At 44.5% G+C, this 20,162-nt stretch overlaps 2 protein-coding genes across 6 annotated transcripts in view; one reads left to right on the top strand and one right to left on the bottom strand.

Moving 5' to 3' along the window:
- The window catches only part of rassf4a (Ras association domain family member 4a), a 299,271-nt gene that overhangs the window by 140,699 nt on the left and 138,410 nt on the right, over positions 1–20,162 (bottom strand). For all 5 annotated transcript variants that reach the window (XM_085970403.1, XM_085970402.1, XM_085970404.1 and 2 more), the window contains one exon: positions 754–854. In XM_085970403.1, the coding sequence (XP_085826529.1) occupies positions 754–812 (59 nt within the window). In that variant the 5' untranslated portion in view covers positions 813–854. The remainder of the gene's footprint in view (positions 1–753; positions 855–20,162) is intronic.
- Positions 5,503–20,037, top strand: LOC147098558 (uncharacterized). The gene is made up of 5 exons (XM_085970396.1): positions 5,503–5,627; positions 7,136–7,219; positions 7,304–7,418; positions 12,976–13,059; positions 19,462–20,037. The coding sequence occupies exons 2-5, from the start codon at positions 7,156–7,158 to the stop codon at positions 19,583–19,585; spliced, it is 387 nt and encodes a 128-aa protein (XP_085826522.1). The 5' UTR covers positions 5,503–5,627; positions 7,136–7,155; the 3' UTR covers positions 19,586–20,037.

Raw genomic sequence — 20,162 nt, 5'->3', positions numbered from 1 at the left:
GCTTGAGGTCCTGCCGCGCTGTGCGTGCGTGACCCAGCGGTGTACTTAGTGCGATGAGCCGGCTGGGATCACGTGAGCACAGGGCAACCAATGGGAGGTTGCAAAAGTTCATTCATGAGTTTGATAGTGAGAGCTGTCAAACTCATGAAAACTCCTGGCCCCAAAACACTACTTAAACTTGAAAGAAAATTGAAAAAAACATTGCACTACTTAAATGAACCATAAATAACTGTAAAAAACTATTTTAAACAATAATTTTAAAATTTGAAAAAAATTATAATATAAAAAATCAGGGCTAAAACTAAACTTACCTTACTGTAAATTCTTTAAAAATAATAAACCTGTGGGAAAAAAATGTATAAATTGTATTAATAGACCACTTACCTGTAAAACTAAGTACTTACGTGTGGTTTTTCAATGCGTAAAAACCGGAGGCCTTTACACATGCGCAACTCTCTAAAAATAGAGGAAATCCAAGTCGCACGCGCTGCCCGATACCGCGCACGCGTTCAGCCTCTTAACCCCTTGGGTCAGAGGAGAGGAAATGCCGGTTTTCCCCGCATGCGCTGTGCATGCTGAAAACCGGCAATTCCTCCGGGCACACGCGTGAGTACCCCGTCCGTACTCACGTGTTGGGAGAGGAATTACTGGGCCAATAAGTATATACAGTAAATGGTACCTTGATTGAAATGGAGAAGATCAGAAACAAAAGTCTTTATTTAAAAAAAACAAGAAATGCATGCCTACACTTACTTTGAAATACATTTGTCTTCACTGATTTTAACAAAAGCAGCTTGTTGATTTCCCTCCATGTCTCTTCTTTGTATCAGACTCACTTATAAAAATGCGTCTGCCTGAAACAGAAGAAAGCTCATTAGAACTCGAGTGACTATTTCTTGTCGACAACCATTTACTCTTTGAAAATAACTTTTCCTCTGGAATCAGCCAGTAGCAAATTTTATTCTAGCTGCTCAATCTGATAGCAAAATGGAATTTTGGAACAGGTATTAGAAAGACCAAAAATGAAAGGGATCATAAACCTAAGGCAAGCTGTAACTTAGTAGGACACGACCCAACAGAAAAATTAGTCATTTCCTTTATCAGTCAGGAGTGAAACCATTGGCATGTTAAATATTTATTGCAGAATATAGCAAGTTTAATAAATTACAGATTTTAGAGTGCCTGCATTAATAGAACAAATTTATTGAATGGCTCCATTTGTGTTGAGTGCATTAGAAATTTTTACATTACTCCATTAAAAAATATTTAATCATCTCTTTTTGGGGTATAATCTGCTAAAAGAGTAACTGCATGACACAGGAATAAACGTGCAGGGGAGGATGCGTATCTTCCTTCCACAATGTTACCACCTTATACTTAAATATGAAGGTAGTTTATGTAAAACTGCCATCAGACAGTGCTACCAGACCTTGACTCGCGTCCATCCTGCCAGTAAACAATTATCAAAACTGACATGGAGAGGGGGGGGAAACAAGAGCTGAAACAGTTAAGCTGGCAATTGGATAGAGTTAGACAAAGTTAAGTGAAAGGAGGCTTTGTTTGGGGCCGAATGGCCTGTTCCTGTGATGTAAATTCTATGTGATATCCCAGTCTTTCAAATAAATACGGCTTTCCTGTGGTAGTTCCAGAGTGTATTTTATTCCAACAAAGAAAGATGGCGCTCAGTAAGCAGTTAGAAATACCTTGGAAAAGCCTTATTTACTTGAAAGATTGTGGGAGATTACATAGCATATACAGCACAGTAACAGGTCATTTGGCCCAACGGGTCTATGCCGGTGTTTATGCTCCACACGAGCCTCCTCCCACCTTACTGCATCCAACCCTATCCGCATAGCAGTAAGAATGCTGTACGTATTTCATAATTGTATTAACAGGCACTGGTATTTTGTAAAAAAAAGTCTAATTACAAGGTTCAAAATATTTCTACCGTCCTTTTCCTCCCTCCTGACAAGGAGATTAATGAACGAACATAGGAACAGGAGTAGGCCATTCAGCCCCTCCAGCCTGTTCCGCCATTCAATGAGATCATGGCCGACCTGTGACCTAACTCCATATACCCGCCTTTGCCTCATAATCCCTTAATACCTTTGGTTAACAAAAATCTATCAACCTCAGATTTAAAATTAACAACTGACTCAGCAGCAACTGCCATTTTTTAAGGGCAGTCACTGTTGTAATGTAGCAGCTAATTTGTGCACAGCAGGCTCCCACAAACAGCAATGTGATAATGACCAGATAATGTTTTAGTGTTGTTGATTGAGGGATAAATATTGGCCCCAGGACACCGGGGATAACTCCCCCGCTCTTCTTCGAAATAGTGCCTGGGGATCTTTTACATCCACATCCAAAAGACGGCCCCTCCGACAGTGCAGCACTCCCTCAGCACTGCACTGGAGTGTCAGCCTAGATTTTTGTGCTCAAGTCTCTGGCGTGGGGCTTGAACCCACAACCTTCTGACGCAAAGGCAAGGGTGCTTACCCACTGAGCCACAGCTGACATGAAACCAAGCACATGAAATGTCCGAATGGAATCCCCAACTCCAGTAGAGCAGGCCCTGTCCGTAAAAGGGGGTTAATAAAGGTAAAGAAAAAAGTTGTGAAAACAGCAACAGCAGACTAAAGTAAGCACAATTATACTGAAGTAGAAAGAACTAAAATTGGAATTACGAAAGAAAGTAACAGACAAAAAAAAAGGAAGAGTAACCGGAACACAAACAAGTAAAAAAAAATAGAAAATAATCGTAGTCTTGCAGATATAGAACACAACAAATGTATTTGTTTCAGTCAGTATGCACAGAGAACTGACTGGCCAAGTTATGTCCTGTCCACAAAAAACAGGACAAATCCAAGATGGCCAATTACCGCCCCATCAGCCTACTCTCAATCATCAGCAGTGATGGAAGGTGTCATTGACAGTGCTATTAAGCGGCACTTACTCACCAATAACCTGCTCACCAATGCTCAGTTTGGGTTCCGCCACGACCACTTGACTCCAGACCTCATTGGTCCAAACATGGACAAAAGAGCTGAGTTCTAGAGGTGAGGTGAGAGTGACTGCCCTTGACACCAAGGCAGCATTTGACCGAGTGTGGCATCAAGGAGCCCTCATAAAATTGAAGTCCAAGGGAATTGGGGGAAAGCTCTCCACTGGCTGGAGGCATACCTAGCACACAGTAAGATGGTTGTGGTTGTTGGAGGTTGTTGTGGGCCGTGGCTCAGTGGGCAGCACTCTCACCTCTGAGTCAGAAGGTTGTGGGTTAAGTCCCACTCCAGAGACTTGAGCACAAAAATCTAGGTTGACACTCCAGTGCACTGCTGAGGGAGTGCTGCACTGTCGGAGGTGCCGTCCTTTGGATGAGACGTTAAACCGAGGCCCCGTCTGCTCTCTCAGGTGGACGTAAAAGAACCCATGGCACTATTTCGAAGAAGAGCAGGGGGGTTCTCCCCAGTGTCCTGGCCAATATTTATCCCTCAATCAACATAACAAAAACAGTTTATCTGGTCATTATCACATTGCTGTTTGTGGGAGCTTGCAGCGTGCAAATTAGCTGCCGCGTTTCCCACATTACAACAGTGACTACACTCCAAAAGTACTTCATTGGCTGTAAAGCGCTTTGAGACGTCTGGTGGTCGTGAAAGGCGCTATATAAATGTAAGTCTTTCTTTTCAATCTACTCAGCCCCAGGACATCGCTGCAGGAGCTCCTCAGGGCAGTGTCCTAGACCCAACCATCTTCGGCTGCTTCATCAATGACCTTCCCTCCATCATAAGGTCAGAAATGGGAATGTTCGCTGATAATTGCACAGTGTTCAGTTCAATTTGCAACTCCTCAGATAATGAAGCCTGCATGCAGCAAGACCTGGACAACATTCAGGCTTGGGCTGATAAGTGGCAAGTAACATTCGCGCCACACAAGTGCTAGGCAATCACTATCTCCAACAAGAGAGAGTCTAGCCACCTCCCCTTGACATTCAACGGCATTACCGTTGCCGAATCCCCCACCATCAACATCCTGGGGTCACCATTGACTAGAAAATTAACTGGACCAGCCAGATAAATACTGTGGCTACAAGAGCAGGTCAGAGGCTGGGTATTCTGCAGCGAGTGTTTCACCTCCTGACTCCCCAAAGATTTTCCACCATCTACAAGGCACAAGCCAGGAATGTGATGGAATTCTCTCCACTTGCCTGGATGAGTGCAGCTCCAACAACACTCAAGAGGCTCGACACTATCCAGGACAAAGCAGTCTGTTTGATTGGCACCCCATCGACCATCATAAACATTCACTCCCTCCATCACCGGCGCACCGTGGCTGCAATGTGTACCATCTACAAGATGCACTGCAGCAACTCACCAAGGCTTCTTCGACAACGCTTCCCAAAACCACGACCTCTTCCACCTAGAAGGACAAGTTCCCCTCCAAGTCACACACCATCCTGACTTGGAAATATATTGCCATTCCTTCCTTGTCGCTGGGTCAAAATCCTGAAACTTCCTCCCTAACAGGGCTGTGGGAGTACCTTCACCACAGGGACTGCAGTGGATGAAGACGGCTCACCACCACCTTCTCGAGGGCAATTAGGAATGGGCAATAAATGCTGACCTTGCCAGCGACGCCCAGATCCAATGAATGAATTTTTTTAAAAACGACCTAATTATTGTTGTGCCATAGACATAAATGCATATCCTTATTACTCAGAGAATGCAGCCATTGTTTGCATCCAGTATAAGAGCTGATCTCAAGCGGCACCCAGGCTGTTACTCACAGGCTTCAATACGAGAATGTTTGAATGACAAGCGTAAAGAGATGGAGGTTTTTCTCTTGGCTACCAAAGGTTGGAGGTCTCAACCCTGGCTTGCTGAATGGGAGATGCGATTGTGCCAAATGCACATGTTCAACAGAAGAGAGACACGCAGGAGGTTTTTCAATATTTTATGACCCAATTACTTTCATGTACTGATAGCTGCAGCTGTTCAACATTATATCAAAACTAAGATTGCACAAAAGGTATTAGACACAAGCTGATAAGGGTATAATTTCATCTCCAGCCACCAATGCAATTGAGCCTTATTGATAAAAGTTAATTGTTTTAGTTGAACCTTTGACAATGACACTGCAGGTTTCACTATAGTAAGTCGGAGGTCTTTCACTTTCTAGGTTGTCTGAAGCCACATCACTTTTAACGAGGAGTATTCAATACACGGAGTTAACAAAAAAAATTACTAATCAAAAAAAATGGAACATAACTTTTTTTGTTATTAATAACATAGGGTACATATATCAAGAAAATGGCAATTAACATGGAGAATCTGGTGTCCCACTGCCTGGCGAGGTTTTCACGTCTCGCATTAAAAAGTTTAGAGGTGGAATTTGTCCTGGCAATTTACAGACCATGTGACTAGTGTCGAGTAATTACCACCAAACAGCCATCAACCCTGCACCTCCATCGCCCCTCCCTGTCTCCCCTGTATAAATAGAGCACGAGGGAGGAGACAGTCCACCGTAAGCTGCGAAGTACAGTCGTGTTTACCACCTACTGCAATCAATAGAACAAAAGAGTGAAGTGCAAAATCTAGTTCCTTTTTAACACCTGCAACAGTTACAAGGTTGGTACACATTAGATTTGGAAAAACTCTGAAATGCAACTTAATGCTTACTTAATGAACAGCTGTAAATTTCTGAAACAGAATCAATTATTTATGTGACATGTCGCTTGTAGTAACACTGGGTCACTGCTGCTGCTGACTTGCTCAGTCTAGGTTAGGTCAATCTCATAATGCTAATTGTGGTCTGCCATTTCAGGTAGGTACAAGTGGGATTTTGCAGCTTCTCGGCCAGTCTTGTTCACCGTAAAAAGTTGCTGAATACTTTATGGGGGAAAAATTCAGTTGTTTGCGCCTCCCGTTAGCGCCTTAAGAGGGCGCTAATGGGGTGCAAAGCAACTAGCACCCGGGCGCGGTGATGTTTGCGCCGCTCGCGAAATTAACTAGACATTTTGCGGTGGCGCTAAACACTACCGCCATGATCTCCTGCGCCGGCAGATTATGACGTCAGTCGAGTGCGCAACGCCTCAGTAGCGCCCTGGACCGGATATTGAGTGGCGCCCCCTGTCTTACCACCTGCCGCTAGCAACGACAGGTTGAGGGGAGCGTTTTGCAGTCAGGAAGGGACTGGGGGAGCGCTATTTAAAGGCGGCCGCTTCCTGCCTTTTTTTGTCGGTGACATTTTTGCACCACGCATTCAGAGAGAGAGAGAGACTTCTGGAGAGATTCAACGCTGTGTGAAGGAGTTTTGGGTACTGAGCAGCACTTTGCAGGTTCATTTTGATTTGCCCTTCCTTGTATCAATTTAGAAGAGACTGTGGGGGCTGCACTCTGAGCTCTTTCCCTGGGTCTCTCCATTGTTCTTTCCAGCTGATTTGATGTACAGGTCTCTCCAGGCCGAGATTCAAGGCTGCAATGAACAGGATGTGGATGGAGACCAAGATCAACCCTCCCCTTTAAGATAAAAACAGAAAATGCTGGAGAAACTCAGCAGGTCAAGCAGCATCTGTGAAGAGAGAAACAGGGTTAACGTTTCTGGTCAATGACCTTTCGTCAGACCTCCCCTTTAAGAACTGGCCGGCGCCAGTGTGTCTGTGTTCCATTGCTGACTGACATCACATGAGCTTCGCCAGCGCTCTGAGGTAGCGCCTCGCTCCTCGGCCTTTGTGCCTTAAGACAGGTGTGAAGCGCCTGATTTAGCGCTCCAATCACCTCCAGGGGCGATAAAAGCCAAGTTTGCCGTCAGAGGCGATAATTAGCGCCAGGCGCTAAACTTTGCGCACGGCCGATAATGGCGCCCCAAACAGGGCGATACTGAATTTTCCCCCTATGACTCTGCCACGAATTAAGAAGCCTCAAAAGGGGAAGAATTTGGAAACAGATCCATGTACTTAATGGCTGATAGGTTATAATTAATGCCAGGTTATAATTAATGCCATATAATGAAAAATTATTTTAGATAATCTCAGACGAAGATCAGCCATGATCTCATTGAATGGCGGAGCAGGCTCGAAGGGCCGAATGGCCTACTCCTGTTCCTATCTCTATGTTTCTATGTTTCTATACTACAGTGACAAACTAAAGCTGCAAAATGGATTGCAGGCTTCCCATTGTGATGTCGATGATGATTCTATGGAGTACACATTTCTCTAATGGTAAGTAGTGAACTTATCACCTTATTTTAAATGTATTCTGACAATATCACCAGTATAACTTAGTCAACTCTTAAAATATTTCAGCGCAGTCTCCAGATGGATGTCAATGCCAAAAGTTCATAAAGTCTGTGAAGCCCTGGCAGATTTTGAGCTACTCAATAACTCCTCAAACAGCCAAATGCAAAAACCGTGAAATCCGGTGAGTACCACTGTACATGCGAGAACGTCACCCACTCAAACATTTGGAGGATGCGGTAATCTTTGGGCCACGTAAATTTTTTAAAAAACCAAGACATTTGCTTTTCAAATTCAGATGGTTCGAATTACAAAACGTTTTCGGGTTTTCAATCCCGAGACGTACGTGAACTTTTGATGCATTATACTAGAAATCGTAATAACAACAGAAAATGCTGGAAAAACTCAGCAGGTCAGGCAACATCCGTGGAGAGAAATTAGAGTTGACGTTTCGGGTCGAAACCCTTTTTCAAAACTGGAAAGGAAATAAAATAGATCGAAGTCAGGGCTGCGATTTTATTTCCTTTCCAGTTTTGAAAAAGGGTTTCGACCTGAAACGTCAACTCTAATTTCTCTCCACGGATGCTGCCCTGGCCTGCTGAGTTTTTCCAGCATTTTCTGTTGTTATTTCGGATTTCCAGCATCTGCAGTATTTTGCTATCATCCTAGAAATCGTGTCTATTGTGAAAGGTGGAAAAGGCTGTAGGTCGGAGCAGCAACGTGTGGTGCCCGAGTGCTCAGGTGTGAACATAAGAAACATAAAAAACAGGAGCAGGAGTCGGCCATTCGACCCCTCGAGCCTGCTCCGTCATTCAAGAAGATCATGGCTGATCTGATCTTGGCCTCAACTCCACTTTCCCGCCCACTCCCCATAACCCTTGACTCCCCAGTTTTCCAAAAATCTGTCTATCTCCGCCTTGAATATATTCACTGACTCCGCCTCCACAGCTCTCTGGGGCAGAGAATTCCAAAGATTCACGACCCTCTGAGAGAAGAAATTCCTCCTCATCTCCGTTTTAAATGGGCGACCCCTTATCCTGAAACTATGTCCCCTAGTTCTAGATTCCCCCATGAGGGGAAACATCCTCTCTGCATCTACCCAGTCAATCCCCCTCAGAATCTTATATGTTTCAATAAGATCCCCTCTCATTCTTCTAAACTCCAATGAGTATAGGCCCAACCTGCTCAACCTTTCCTCATAAGACAACCCCTTCTGATTTCCCCACTCCGTTAAATACATGGGGTAGAGTTTCTGCACTGGCCGCAATCTGCGATCCGGATGCAAATTGCGCTCAAAATTGCACTCATTTTGAGAAGTGATTTTTTCCCCCCCTCGAATTTCCACCCAAACTCATTTGCATCTCACCGAACGCAAAATCTGCCATGAACCAGCGCAATCGGGCAGTGTTTTAAAATGGAATTAAAAAAAAAAAAATTTCCTTTAAAAATGTTTCCTTCATATATTTAAGAGTGGTAACTTGGTGCAGTTTCATTAATATAAAAAATAAGCATTTTTAATCAGTGTCAATCCATCACCTGTGAATAACCCAATTTTAAATTACTAAAAAGGACTTTTAAAAGATATACAGAACCATTTTCTAGTAATATTGGGGTATTCTATTCAGTTTCTTAGTAAATTTTAAAAAATACATACAAATCCTGTGAAATTCGGTGAGTACCACTGTACATGTGAGAACATCACCCACTAAAACGTTATTAAAAGGTTATTAAACAAAATTAGGGCTCATGGGATTGGGGGTAATATACTAGCATGGATTGAGGATTGGTTAATGGACAGAAAACAGAGAGTAGGAATAAATGGGTCATTTTCGGTTTGGCAGGCTGTATCTCAGAGGGTCGTGAACCGTTGGAATTCTCTACCCCGGAGAGCTGTGGAGGCTGAGTCATTGAATATATTCAAGGCTGAGATAGACAGATTTTTGAGCTACAGCGGAGTCAAGGGTTATGGAGAGCGGGAAAGTGGTGTTGAGGCCAAAATCGGATCAGCCATGATCTCATTAAATGGCGGAGCAGGCTCGAGGGGCCGAATGGCCTGTTCCTGCTCCTTTTTTCTTATGTTCTTATGTTCTATGTTTAGAAGAATGAGAGGTGATCTCATTAAAACATTCAAAATTCTTACAGGGCTTGACAGGGTAGATGCAGGGAGGATGTTTCCCCAGGCTGGGGAGTCTAGAACCAGAGGTCACAGTCTCAGAATAAGGGGTCGGCCATTCAGGGCTGAGATGAGGAGAAATTTCTTCACTCAGAGGGTGGTGAATCTTTAGAATTCTCTACCCCAGAGGGCTGTGGAGGCTCAGTCGTTGAGTATATTCAAGACAGAGATCGATGGATTTTTGAATAGTAAGGGAATCAAGGGATATGGGGATAGTGCAGGAAAGTGGAGGTGAGGTAGAAGATCAGCCATGATCTTATTGAATGGCGGAGCAGGCTCGAAAGGCCAAATGGCCTACACTCCTGCTCCTAATTCTTATGTTTTTATGTAAATCCTTTTAAAACGTGCCTATTGTCCTTGCAGCCCTCCCAAAAGCTTCATTTTTAGAGCCTCCTCGAAGGCCTGCAAACGATAGCAATTTGCAGAAACTCCCAATGGTGATTAATTCACCCTGGGGGTGTGGCCATTTTTGTGGGCGGGGCCTGCTTCTAGTGCGATTTTTAAAAAACTAGCGCAAAAGATCGCGGAAGCTCGAGTTGCGCTGAACGTAATTTGCGCTTAAAGTTCCGCAATCTTTTGTGCGGGTTATGCCAATTTGAAAAGACTTGCATTTATATAGCGTCTTTCATGACCAACGGATGTCCCAAAGCGCTTTACATCCAATTAAGTACTTTTTGAAGTGTAGTCGCTGTTGTAATGTGAGAAATGCGGCAGCCAATTTGCGCACAGCAAGCTCCCACAAATAGCAGTGAGATAATGACCAGATCATCTGCTTTAGTGATGTTGGTTGAGGGATAAATATTGGCGAGGACACGGGGGATAACTCCCCTGCTCTTCTTTGAAATAGTGCCATGGGATCTTTTACGTCCACTTGAGAGCAGACGGGGCCTCGGTTTAACGTCTCATCTGAAAGACGGCACCTCCGACAGTGCGGCACTCCCTCAGCACTGCACTGGAGTGTCAGCCTAGCTTTATGTGCTCAAGTCCCTAGAGTGGGACTTGAACCCACAACCTTCTGACTCAAAGGCAAGGGTGCTACCAACTGGGCCATGGCTGACACTGATTTGGGGTGAATTGCGCCGAAAAAAACCCAGCGCTACCGAGTGGAAAGTCTACCCCATGATCTAAGATGATGCAGGGAGACACAGAGCAGAAACAGGAACCTCATGCAATTTGCTGTGGTCTATGATTGAAAGGACTCAGAGTAATGACATGACACACAAGATGCTACTGTAATGTTGCGCGATGATTATTGGATGATGCATAAGCACACGTTCTAAAAATAAAGAGCAAAGCTAGTTTATCATCCCGAAGTACAGATTTTTGGATTCTAGACACTAGAAGCAAGAGTCAAGTGAGCAATAACTGTGAAGATCCTGATTGCAACAAGTGAATGCAAGTCCATACCACAAAAATGCCGACAATTCGGCACTAATTTGTTAATTAACAATCTGACTCAGAGGGGCCACAACGATGTGTAAAATGGAAACATTAAACCACATTAGACATATTACTGGTGAAAACTGGAGCTTGAGATTTAGCTTCAAAAACCCAACAAACGAAGGCACTTTGCAGCCTTCCGGACTCAATATCGAGTTCAACAATTTCAGGTCATAACCTCGGCCCCTATTTCATTTTTTCTTGTAATTTTTCCACTCCTTTTCCCCCCCCCTTTCCTTTTGTTTCTCTCCCACACCTGGCAGCTATCTCTTGCCCAGCCAGTACACTTTACACCTAATCTCAGCCTATTACCATCTCGTCTAGCTTCTAATCTCTTTTACTTCTTTTGTTTCTTTTATTCTTTTGTCCGATCGCAGCCCTGCCTTCGATCTAGTTTCTTTTCTTTCCAGTTTTGAAGAAGGGTTCGACCCGAAACGTCAACTCAAATTTCTCTCCACGGATGTTGCCTGACCTGCTGAGTTTTTCCAGCATTTTCTGTTGTTATTAAGGATTAAGGAAGCCAGATCTGATCCCAATTTTCTGGGCGTGTTCATGTCTCTGAACAGGAACAGAAAGAGGTCTTCCTCTCTCCTTTACTCCCGCTCACCGTGCCCCCTCAGGGAAAATACATACATACTGCCCTCTAAATCTGAATGCATTTCTCCTCGGATTACTTTTCACTACATTAAACCCGGGCGAAACAACAGATCATCTACTTTAAAAAAAAATGTTTGAGCAATTGATTTTTCTTGATCACGTTTGCCTTTGTTACCCTGTATCCAGCTGTAAGTAACATCTTAATGGCTCATTTACCACAACAATGAGGGCATTTATTATTGAATAGGCATGCACAGAAGAACACGTGTCAGCCGTGACTCAGTGGGTAAGCACTCTCGCCTGAGTCAGAAGGTTGTGGGTTTCAAGTCCCCACTCCAGGGACTTGAGCACAAAATTCGAGGCTGACGCTCCCAGTGCAGCGCTGAGGTGCAGTCATTATTCACACAATTTCCTTTTATTATGGTACAAGCAAAGTGCTGTCCATTTTTGCCCACTTTATTTAGATCACTACCTGAAAATTCAAACATCATCTATGTGTGATTTAAAAAAAAATCATTTATGGGATCAGGGCGTCGCTGGCAGGGCCAGCATTTATTGTCCATCCCTAGTTGCCCTTGAGAAAGTGGTGGTGAGCCGCCTTCTTGAACCGCTGCAGTCCATGTGGTGATGGTACTCACACAGTGCTGCTAGGTAGGGAGTTCCAGGATTTCGACCCAGCGACGATGAAGGATCGGTGATATACTTCTAAGTCATGATGGTGTGTGACTTGGAGGAGAACTTGGAGGTGGTGGTGTTCCCATGCGCCTGCTGCCCTTGTCCTGGGTGGAAGAGGTCGCGGGTTTGGGAAGCGTTGTCGAAGAAGCCTTGGCGAGTTGCTACAGTGCATCTTGTAGATGGTACACACTGCAGCCACAGCGCGCCGGTGGTGGATGGAGTGAATGTTTAAGGTGGTAGATGGGGTGCCAATCAAGCGGGCTGCTTAGTCCTGGATGGTGTCGAGCTTCTTGAGTGTTGTTGGAGCTGCACTCATCCAGGCAAGTGGAGAGTATTCCATCACACTCCTTACTTGTGCCTTGTAGATGTTGGAAAGGCTTTGGGGAAGTCAGGAGGTGAGACACTTGCCGCACAATACCAAGCCTCTGACCTGCTCTTGTTGCCACAGTATTTATGTGGCTGGTCCAGTTAAGTTTCTGGTTAATGGTGACCCCTAGGATGTTGATAGTGGGGGATTCGGCGATGGTAATGCCATTGAATGTCATTTGTTAGAATCTGTATCTTTGTTGGAAGAACCACTGTGTAGTTAATGTAACATAACGGCTTTACTACCTGGGAATGTGGTAGCCCCTTTGTGGGATTTTAACACTAGTTAACTAATTAGCTGTCCAGTTGGGATAGTCTAGGGTAAGCTTCTTTTACCATTACCACCTTTGTATAACTCTGATTAGATGGCCAGAAGGTTCCTGGCTTCCTACAATGGTCCTTCCATCCAACAATGATCATAATTTGGACCAAGATAAAATATACAAAAACTGTAGTTAAGCCACTAATGGAGTATTTTATTTTAATAAAGAGTTCGGCTGACGGATGAGGAAATAACATCTTGTCTTGATCCAAAGGAAAAGCTGGCAAAGAGATTACTCCGCTGTACACGAATGTAAGTAGAAGATAATGGCCTAGAAATTGGGTATAGCCCCGCCAGCACGTTTGCGCCGAAAATTTTGCGCCCGCCGCGGAGCCAGTTGTGCCCGCCCCATATTCACTTTCAGCGCCCCAAAGCGGAACCGGGCGCTGGTACAGGGTGTGTCCGCCCCGCTTGGGGCGCTGAAAGTGAATTTCAGCGCTCCCGGTCCCGCTGCGCCACCCGATGCGGTGCGGCAGGCTGCTGTACTGCAGGCCTCCCCCTTCTCTTAAGGGGGAGGTGCCTGCAACGGCCGGAGCCCCGATTGCAAGTGCCGGCAAAAGAGCCCGGCACAACAGAGAAGTGCCGGGCTCCACGGAAACCAGCCGGCAATGCCGCGGGGGGGGGTGGGGGGTGGAGGAGGCCGGGGAAGGAGGTGCGGGCAAGCGGCCGCCCCGCACCTCCACCTTAACTTGCGCCGCTAAGGCTGCAGTAAGGACCCGGTCTCCCGATGTTGTTAGCGCCCGCCACGGAAGAGGCGGCCGCTACTGAAGATGGGGATCGGCGTGGTGTCGGGCGGTACCGGGGCACTGCGCACACCGATGACGTCATCGGTGCCGGCGCAGCGCTACCGGCTAACGCCGATGTTAGGGCCCACCTAATTTCGGGCGCGACGCAACTTCCGGCGCAACCCACTCTTTCGCCCCTAATTGGGCGCAAACGCAACTGAATTTCTAGGCCAATGTTTCCTTGCTATGGCACGTTAAATATCTGACTTTAATACTAATAGCATATTGTTAAAGACTGAAACCAAAGGTAAGAACATAAGAAATAGGAGCAGGAGTCGGCTATTCGGCCTCCCGAGCCTGCTCCGCCATTTAATGAGACCATGGCTGATCTGAATTTGGCCTCAACTCCACTTTCCTGCCAGTTCCCCATAACCCTTGACTCCCCTGAAGTTCAAAAATCTGTCTATCTCTGCCTTGAATATATTCAATGACTCCGCCTCCACAGCTCTCTGGGGTAGAGAATTCCAAAGATTCCCGACCCTCATAGAAGAAATTCCTCCTCATCTCTGTATTAAATGGGCGACCCCTTCTTCTGAAACTATGCCCCCTCGTTCTCGATTCCCCCACGAGGGGAAACATCCTCTCAGCATCTACCCTGTCAAGCCCCTTCAAAATCCTCTATGTTTCAGTAAGATCGCCTCTCATTCTTCTAAACTCCAATGAGTATAGGCCCAACCTGCTCAACCTTTCCTCATAAGACAACCCCTTCATCTCCAGAATCAACCTCGTGAACCTTCACTGAACAGTCTCCAATGCAAGTACGTCCCTCATTAAATAAGGAGACCAAAACTGTACGCAGTACTCCAGGTGTGGTCTCACCATCGCCCTGTACAGTTGTAGCAAGACTTCCTTACTTTTATACTCCATCCCCTTTGCAATAAAGGCCAACATTCCATTTGCCTTCCTAAATTTTTGCTGTACCTACATGCTAACTTTTTGTGTTTCATGTACGAGGACACCCAGGTCCCTCTGTACCGCAGCATTCTGTCGTCTCTCTCCATTTAAATAATATTTTGCTTAAATATATTTTGCTTTAGGTAACGTTACATTTACACAGTGCAAAGTGTTTGTAATTCACTCTATCTTTAAATTAGTTTATTGATGTAGATTATTGCACTAGGCTTATTGTGCTGATCAGGGTTTACAAAGGAGGTCATTACATTGCCCATCAATCAATGTTACGCAACAGAGACAGGTAATTCGGTCCGTCAAGGTTACGCTCGTGTTTTTCTCCTCGAGTTACACGAGACTCTGTCTAGTCTATTCACACGTTCCTACTCACAGCCCATACCACTTGATATTCCTCTTACAAGCCAATAAATCTCTTTTAAAATAATTTTAGACTCTGTTTCAAGAACAAACTGTGGAAGAGAATTCCACGTTCTAACCAGCCTCTCTGTAAAGGAAATGTTTTTTCTAAACTCTTTAATTCTTCTGATTTACACAAACGTACAACGGAGGACGAATTACTCTTGTAACAAAGTTTAAAAATTAAATTTATTTTCCTTGAGGAGATCTGGTTTCTTGATTATCAGGGTCTTCATAAACTTCAGAGAAAGTGACAATCTGCTAATAATCATATTTTGCAGCTCAGTCAAACAGAACAGAGCCGAACAATTCTTTCTGAAATGTTCAGCTGTTTGTACAAGGTTATTGGCCATGATTGGAATGTGAAAAAACAGACCTAATTCAATGACCTAACACGCTGGTGCAGTCGGAAGTGCCGGTGACACGCAGATATTCCAGTCAAAGTTCTGCTCGAGATTGGGAAATGATTTTGTCACGCTGGAATGTTATGCCCCGGCAAGTGCGCGTTTATCTGGATTAGGCTGAATTCGAGCAATCGCTTGGGAAACCAAGGCACAGAGCCAACAAAGGCAAATGGTTAACCTTAAAGAACTTTTTCAAAGTACTGCCGATTACACCATGTTGTGGGTATCTAGCCACTGTGAACAATGGAGAAAAAAAAGTGAACCGCCCGAAACGTCTAATGAGATGCAAAAGACTAATATACTTTTAGCAGCTAAAACTGATGATTGACCGAGAAAATGTGAAAGATAAAGAGAATAATTACATTTATTTTTTCAGTATTCGTTACTCTCTATAATATATAGAAACATAGAAGATAGGAGCAGGAGTAGGCCATTCAGCCCCTCAAGCCTGCTCCACCATTCAAGGCGGTGGCATAGTGGTTATGTCACTAGACTAGTAAGCCAGAGGCTCAGTCAAATGCTCTGAAGATATGGGTTCAAATCCCACCACGGCAGCTGGTGGAATTTAAATTCAATTCAATTTAATTCTGGAATTAAATGTTAGTCTTAGTAATGGCGACCATGATACCATTGTCGATATTTGCAAAAACCCATCTGGTTCACTAATGTCCTTTAGGGAAGGAAATCTGCTGTCCTTACCTGGTCTGGCCTACATGTGACTCCAGACCCACAGCAATGTGGTTGACTCTTAATGCCCTCTGAAATGGCCTAGCAAGCCACTCAGTTGTAAACAACCACTATGAAAAACAGTAAGAATAAAACCGTACGGACCACTCGGCAACGAGAACGACAACGACAAACCCAGCCCTGTTGACCCTGCAAAGTCCTCCTTACCAACATCTGGGGGCTTATGCCAAAATTGGGAGAGCTGTCCCACAGACTAGTCAAGCAACAGCCTGACATAGTCCACCACTGGCGCACTGTGGCTGCAGTGTGTACCAGCTACAAGATGCACTGCAGCAGCTCGCCAAAGCTCCTTCAACAACACCTTCCAAACCCACGACCTCTACCACTTAGAAGGACAAGGGCAGCAGACGCATGGGAACATCACCACCTCCAAGCCACACACCATCCTGACTTGGACCTGGATCGCCGTTCCTTCACTGTTGCTGGGCCAAAATCCTGGAACTCCCTTCCTAACAGCATTGTGGGTGTACCTACACCATATGGACTGCAGCGGTTCAAGAAGGCGGCTTACCACCATCTTCTCAAGGGCAATTAGGGATGGGCATAAATACAGGCCTAGCCAGCGACGCCCACATCCCATCAATGAATAAAAAAAAAAAATCATGGCTGATCATCCAAATTCAGTACCCTGTCCCTGCTTTCTCCCCATACCCCTTGATCCCTTTAGCCTTAAGAAATATATCCAACTTCTTCTTGAATATATTTAATGAATTGGCCTCAACTGCCTTCTGTGGTAGAGAATTCCACAGGTTCACCACTCTCTGGGTGAAGAAATTCCTCCTAATTTCTGTCCTAAATGGCCTACCCCTTATCCTTAGACTGTGACCCCTGGTTCTGGACTCCCCGACCATCGGGAACATCCTTCCTGCATCTAGTCTATCCAGTCCTGTCAGAATTTTATAAGTTTCAATGAGATCCCCTCTCATTCTTCTAAACTTCAGCGAGTATAAGCCCAATCGACCCAATCTCTCCTCATACGTCATTCCTGCCATCTCAGGTATCAGCCTGGTGAATCTTTGCTGAACTCCTTCCTTGGCAAGAACATCCTTCCTCAGATTATCAAATTATTATTACATTACCATCACATTATCAAAAGATTGAATTGTTTTTTTTATTTCCATGCAGGGTTCTCTGTAGTATATTATTCGGAGGTAACTTGTTGCCCTTCCCCCACACACAGTCATTGCGTGGGACCATTTCCCACTCAAAGGATGATAAGATAAATTAATCAATTATTAACTTTGTTGCAAGAACAGTTGGCTCCAATCTCCAGGTTTATGTACATCACACTCAGTCATTTGTAAGTGTCAGCTGTGGCTCAGTGGGTAGCACTCTTTCCTCTGAGTCAGAAGGTTGTGGGTTCAAGTCCCATTCCATGAAACTTGAGCAGATAAATCTAGGTTGACACTTCAGGGCAGTACTGAAGGAGCGATGTGCTGCCTTTTGGATGAGATGTTAAACCAAGGCTGTAAAGTCCTGAGAGCAGGAAAGGTGCTATAGAAATGCAAGTCTTTCTTAATCAAATCCTTGGTCACTAACAAGACATAGGTGATATAAAAAACAAAAATGCTGATCGGGTATCCCATTTACACCTCTTCTAGCCCCTTCTTTTGTTTCTTTACTTGTCCCATTACCATAAAAAAAAATTGTTCCTGGGATCTGGGCGTCACTGGCAAGGCCAGCATTTATTGCCCATCCCCAGTTGCCCTTGAGAAGGTGGTGGTGAGCCACCTTCTTGAACCACTGCAGTCCGTGGTGAAGGTACTCCCACAGTGCTGTTAGGGAGGGAGTTCCAGGATTTTGACCCAGCGACGATGAAGGATCGGCCGATATACTTCCAAGTCAGGTTGATGTGTAACTTGGAAGGGAACTTGGAGGTGGTGGTGTTCCCATGCGGCTGCTGCCCTTGTCCTTCTAGGTGGAAGAGGTCACGGGTTTGGGAGGTGCTGCCGAAGAAGCCTTGGCGAGTTGTTGCAGTGCTTAAGTTGGTGGATGGGGTGCCAATCAATCTCCTTTCGCCTTGCACCATCCTCCCTTTTGTCGTTTAATCTCTCCTGCCTTCCACCCTATCACAGACTTTCCCTTTTGTTCTTTCCTCCCCTCCGCCATTCCCTGCCCCTGCACTTGCTTAAAACCTGTTACATCTCGAACCTTTTCCAGTTCTGATGAAAGGTCACCGACATGTAACGTTAACTGTTTCTCTCTCCACCGATGCTGCCTGACCTGCTGAGTGTTTCCAGCATTTTCTGTTTTTATTTCAGATTTCCAGCATCCGCAGTATTTTGCTTTTGTAAGATGTATGCAGCCTTTCCTCCATAATGGAAAACACTACAGGGGTAACTGTATGAGGCTCCACTGTCACAAATGCAGATAGGAGCTAGGGTTTTAACACACCAGTCCCAATTTTGCGACCCAAACTTGCATCTAGCAAATGGCAGCTGTGCTCATTTCTAATATCAGTACAAAAAAAAACAGGCTAACTTGTCATTGATCGCATCCTTGTTTGTAAGATATCGCTGGCCAGCAGCAGCACTTTACAGAATGAGCCCTTACATTTCAATTCATTCCTTTAGACAAATCCATGATTTTAGAATCATTAAAGCTTTCCTCTGTGCAAGAAGTTCTACGCCCTATCCATAATACAAGTGAGTCTAGGGTGTTTTCACAAGATCACATTATAATTATGGGTGAGGAAGGCCATTGGTCCTGTCTTAATTTATCCATCAAGACCCTACAGTCGATTTATTCCAAGGCTTTTCTCTGTGAAACTCTATTCCTTCCACGAATCACTGTGTGTGAAGAAAATCTTTGACATCAGTCCTCATTTACCTTTTACTAGTTTGGACCCATGCCCCCTTGTCCCACTCTCAATTTAATATTCCAGATTTACCACTTTCCATTTCTTTAACTGTATTGGGAACCGCGAGATCACCACCATTCAGGCGCCTCCTTTTAGTCGGAAAAGTTCAAGTTTTTCCAGTCTTTTTCCCATTGTTTAGGCCCGTAACACTAGGGATCGTGACTATTCTCCGTGCTGCCTCCAGTATTGTAATGTCTGCCTTGTTTCTTGCTCACTAGAACTGGGCACAGTATTCAAGATATGATCACAACTTCCTCAGACTTACATTCTACTGTTCTGATTGTGTAGATTCTACCTTGTACTGTACTGACTTTGTTGATTGCTGCTTTGCACTGTTTGGGCATATTGAACATGGAGTCTATGAAGACTCCTAGATCTCGTTCAACTTCACCCGTACCTATTTCAGAAAATCACATGCGTGAAACCTACAAAATGTTCGTAGCAAATGGGTTAATCTGTTGGAATACAATATGTGAACAATGGCCCCTGAAACATTTTTAACTTTACATTTGGTGTGTGTTGTTTTTTATTATTCTAATGTTTCTTTCAGGTGTAGAGACCATCCAAGCCAAGAGAAAATATGCCTTTGCAGGCTCCAGAACTACCCAAACAAAAAGAAGTGCCATCACAAACTAAAAGGATCACATGTCATGCTGAGGTCTCTGAATAAATAGAAACAATGTGACAAATGCAATCCATGCTGTATGCAACCAGTATGGACCTGCTGGGCTGAATGGCCTGTTTCGGTGCTGTAAAGACTATGGGGCAAACATTGGGGCACCAATATAAATGCAAGCTGTAGTTGTAGAAAACTGTAGTCGAGGGTAGAATATTTTTTTTCCAAAGAATGTGCCTCAAGGTTAAAATCTGAACGTACTTTGAGACTCATTGAATTTTATTAATGATGTTTTACTACTAGGATTTCTATAATCTGGCCTTTTGTGATATAACGCAACTGCATTGCCAGTAAGCAAAAACCAATCTCGTCAATAACATTTTATTCAGGCTAGAGTAATCATAAGCCCTAAGAATTCTGAAAGATTTGAACTGTGATCACAGTATTAAATGTGTATAAAGCTTGTGTAGTGATTATGGACATATTTCTGTATAAAACAATTCAACTGTACTGTGTGTGTGCTGTACATTACGCCATCAGCCATTTGCTCCAAACTCACTGTTCCCTCCACATCTCATAGCGCATTCACTTTACTGTGCTGCTGCTGCTGGCAGTGTGTTAATGGCCCAGTAATT

Source organism: Somniosus microcephalus, chromosome 29 (assembly GCF_052327205.1).
Source record: "Somniosus microcephalus isolate GS21.2 chromosome 29, FLI_Smic_1.0, whole genome shotgun sequence".
Taxonomy (NCBI): Eukaryota; Metazoa; Chordata; class Chondrichthyes; order Squaliformes; family Somniosidae; genus Somniosus; species Somniosus microcephalus.
The sequence above is the reverse complement of the archived record's forward strand: the minus strand, read 5'-3'. Positions and strand labels throughout refer to the sequence as shown.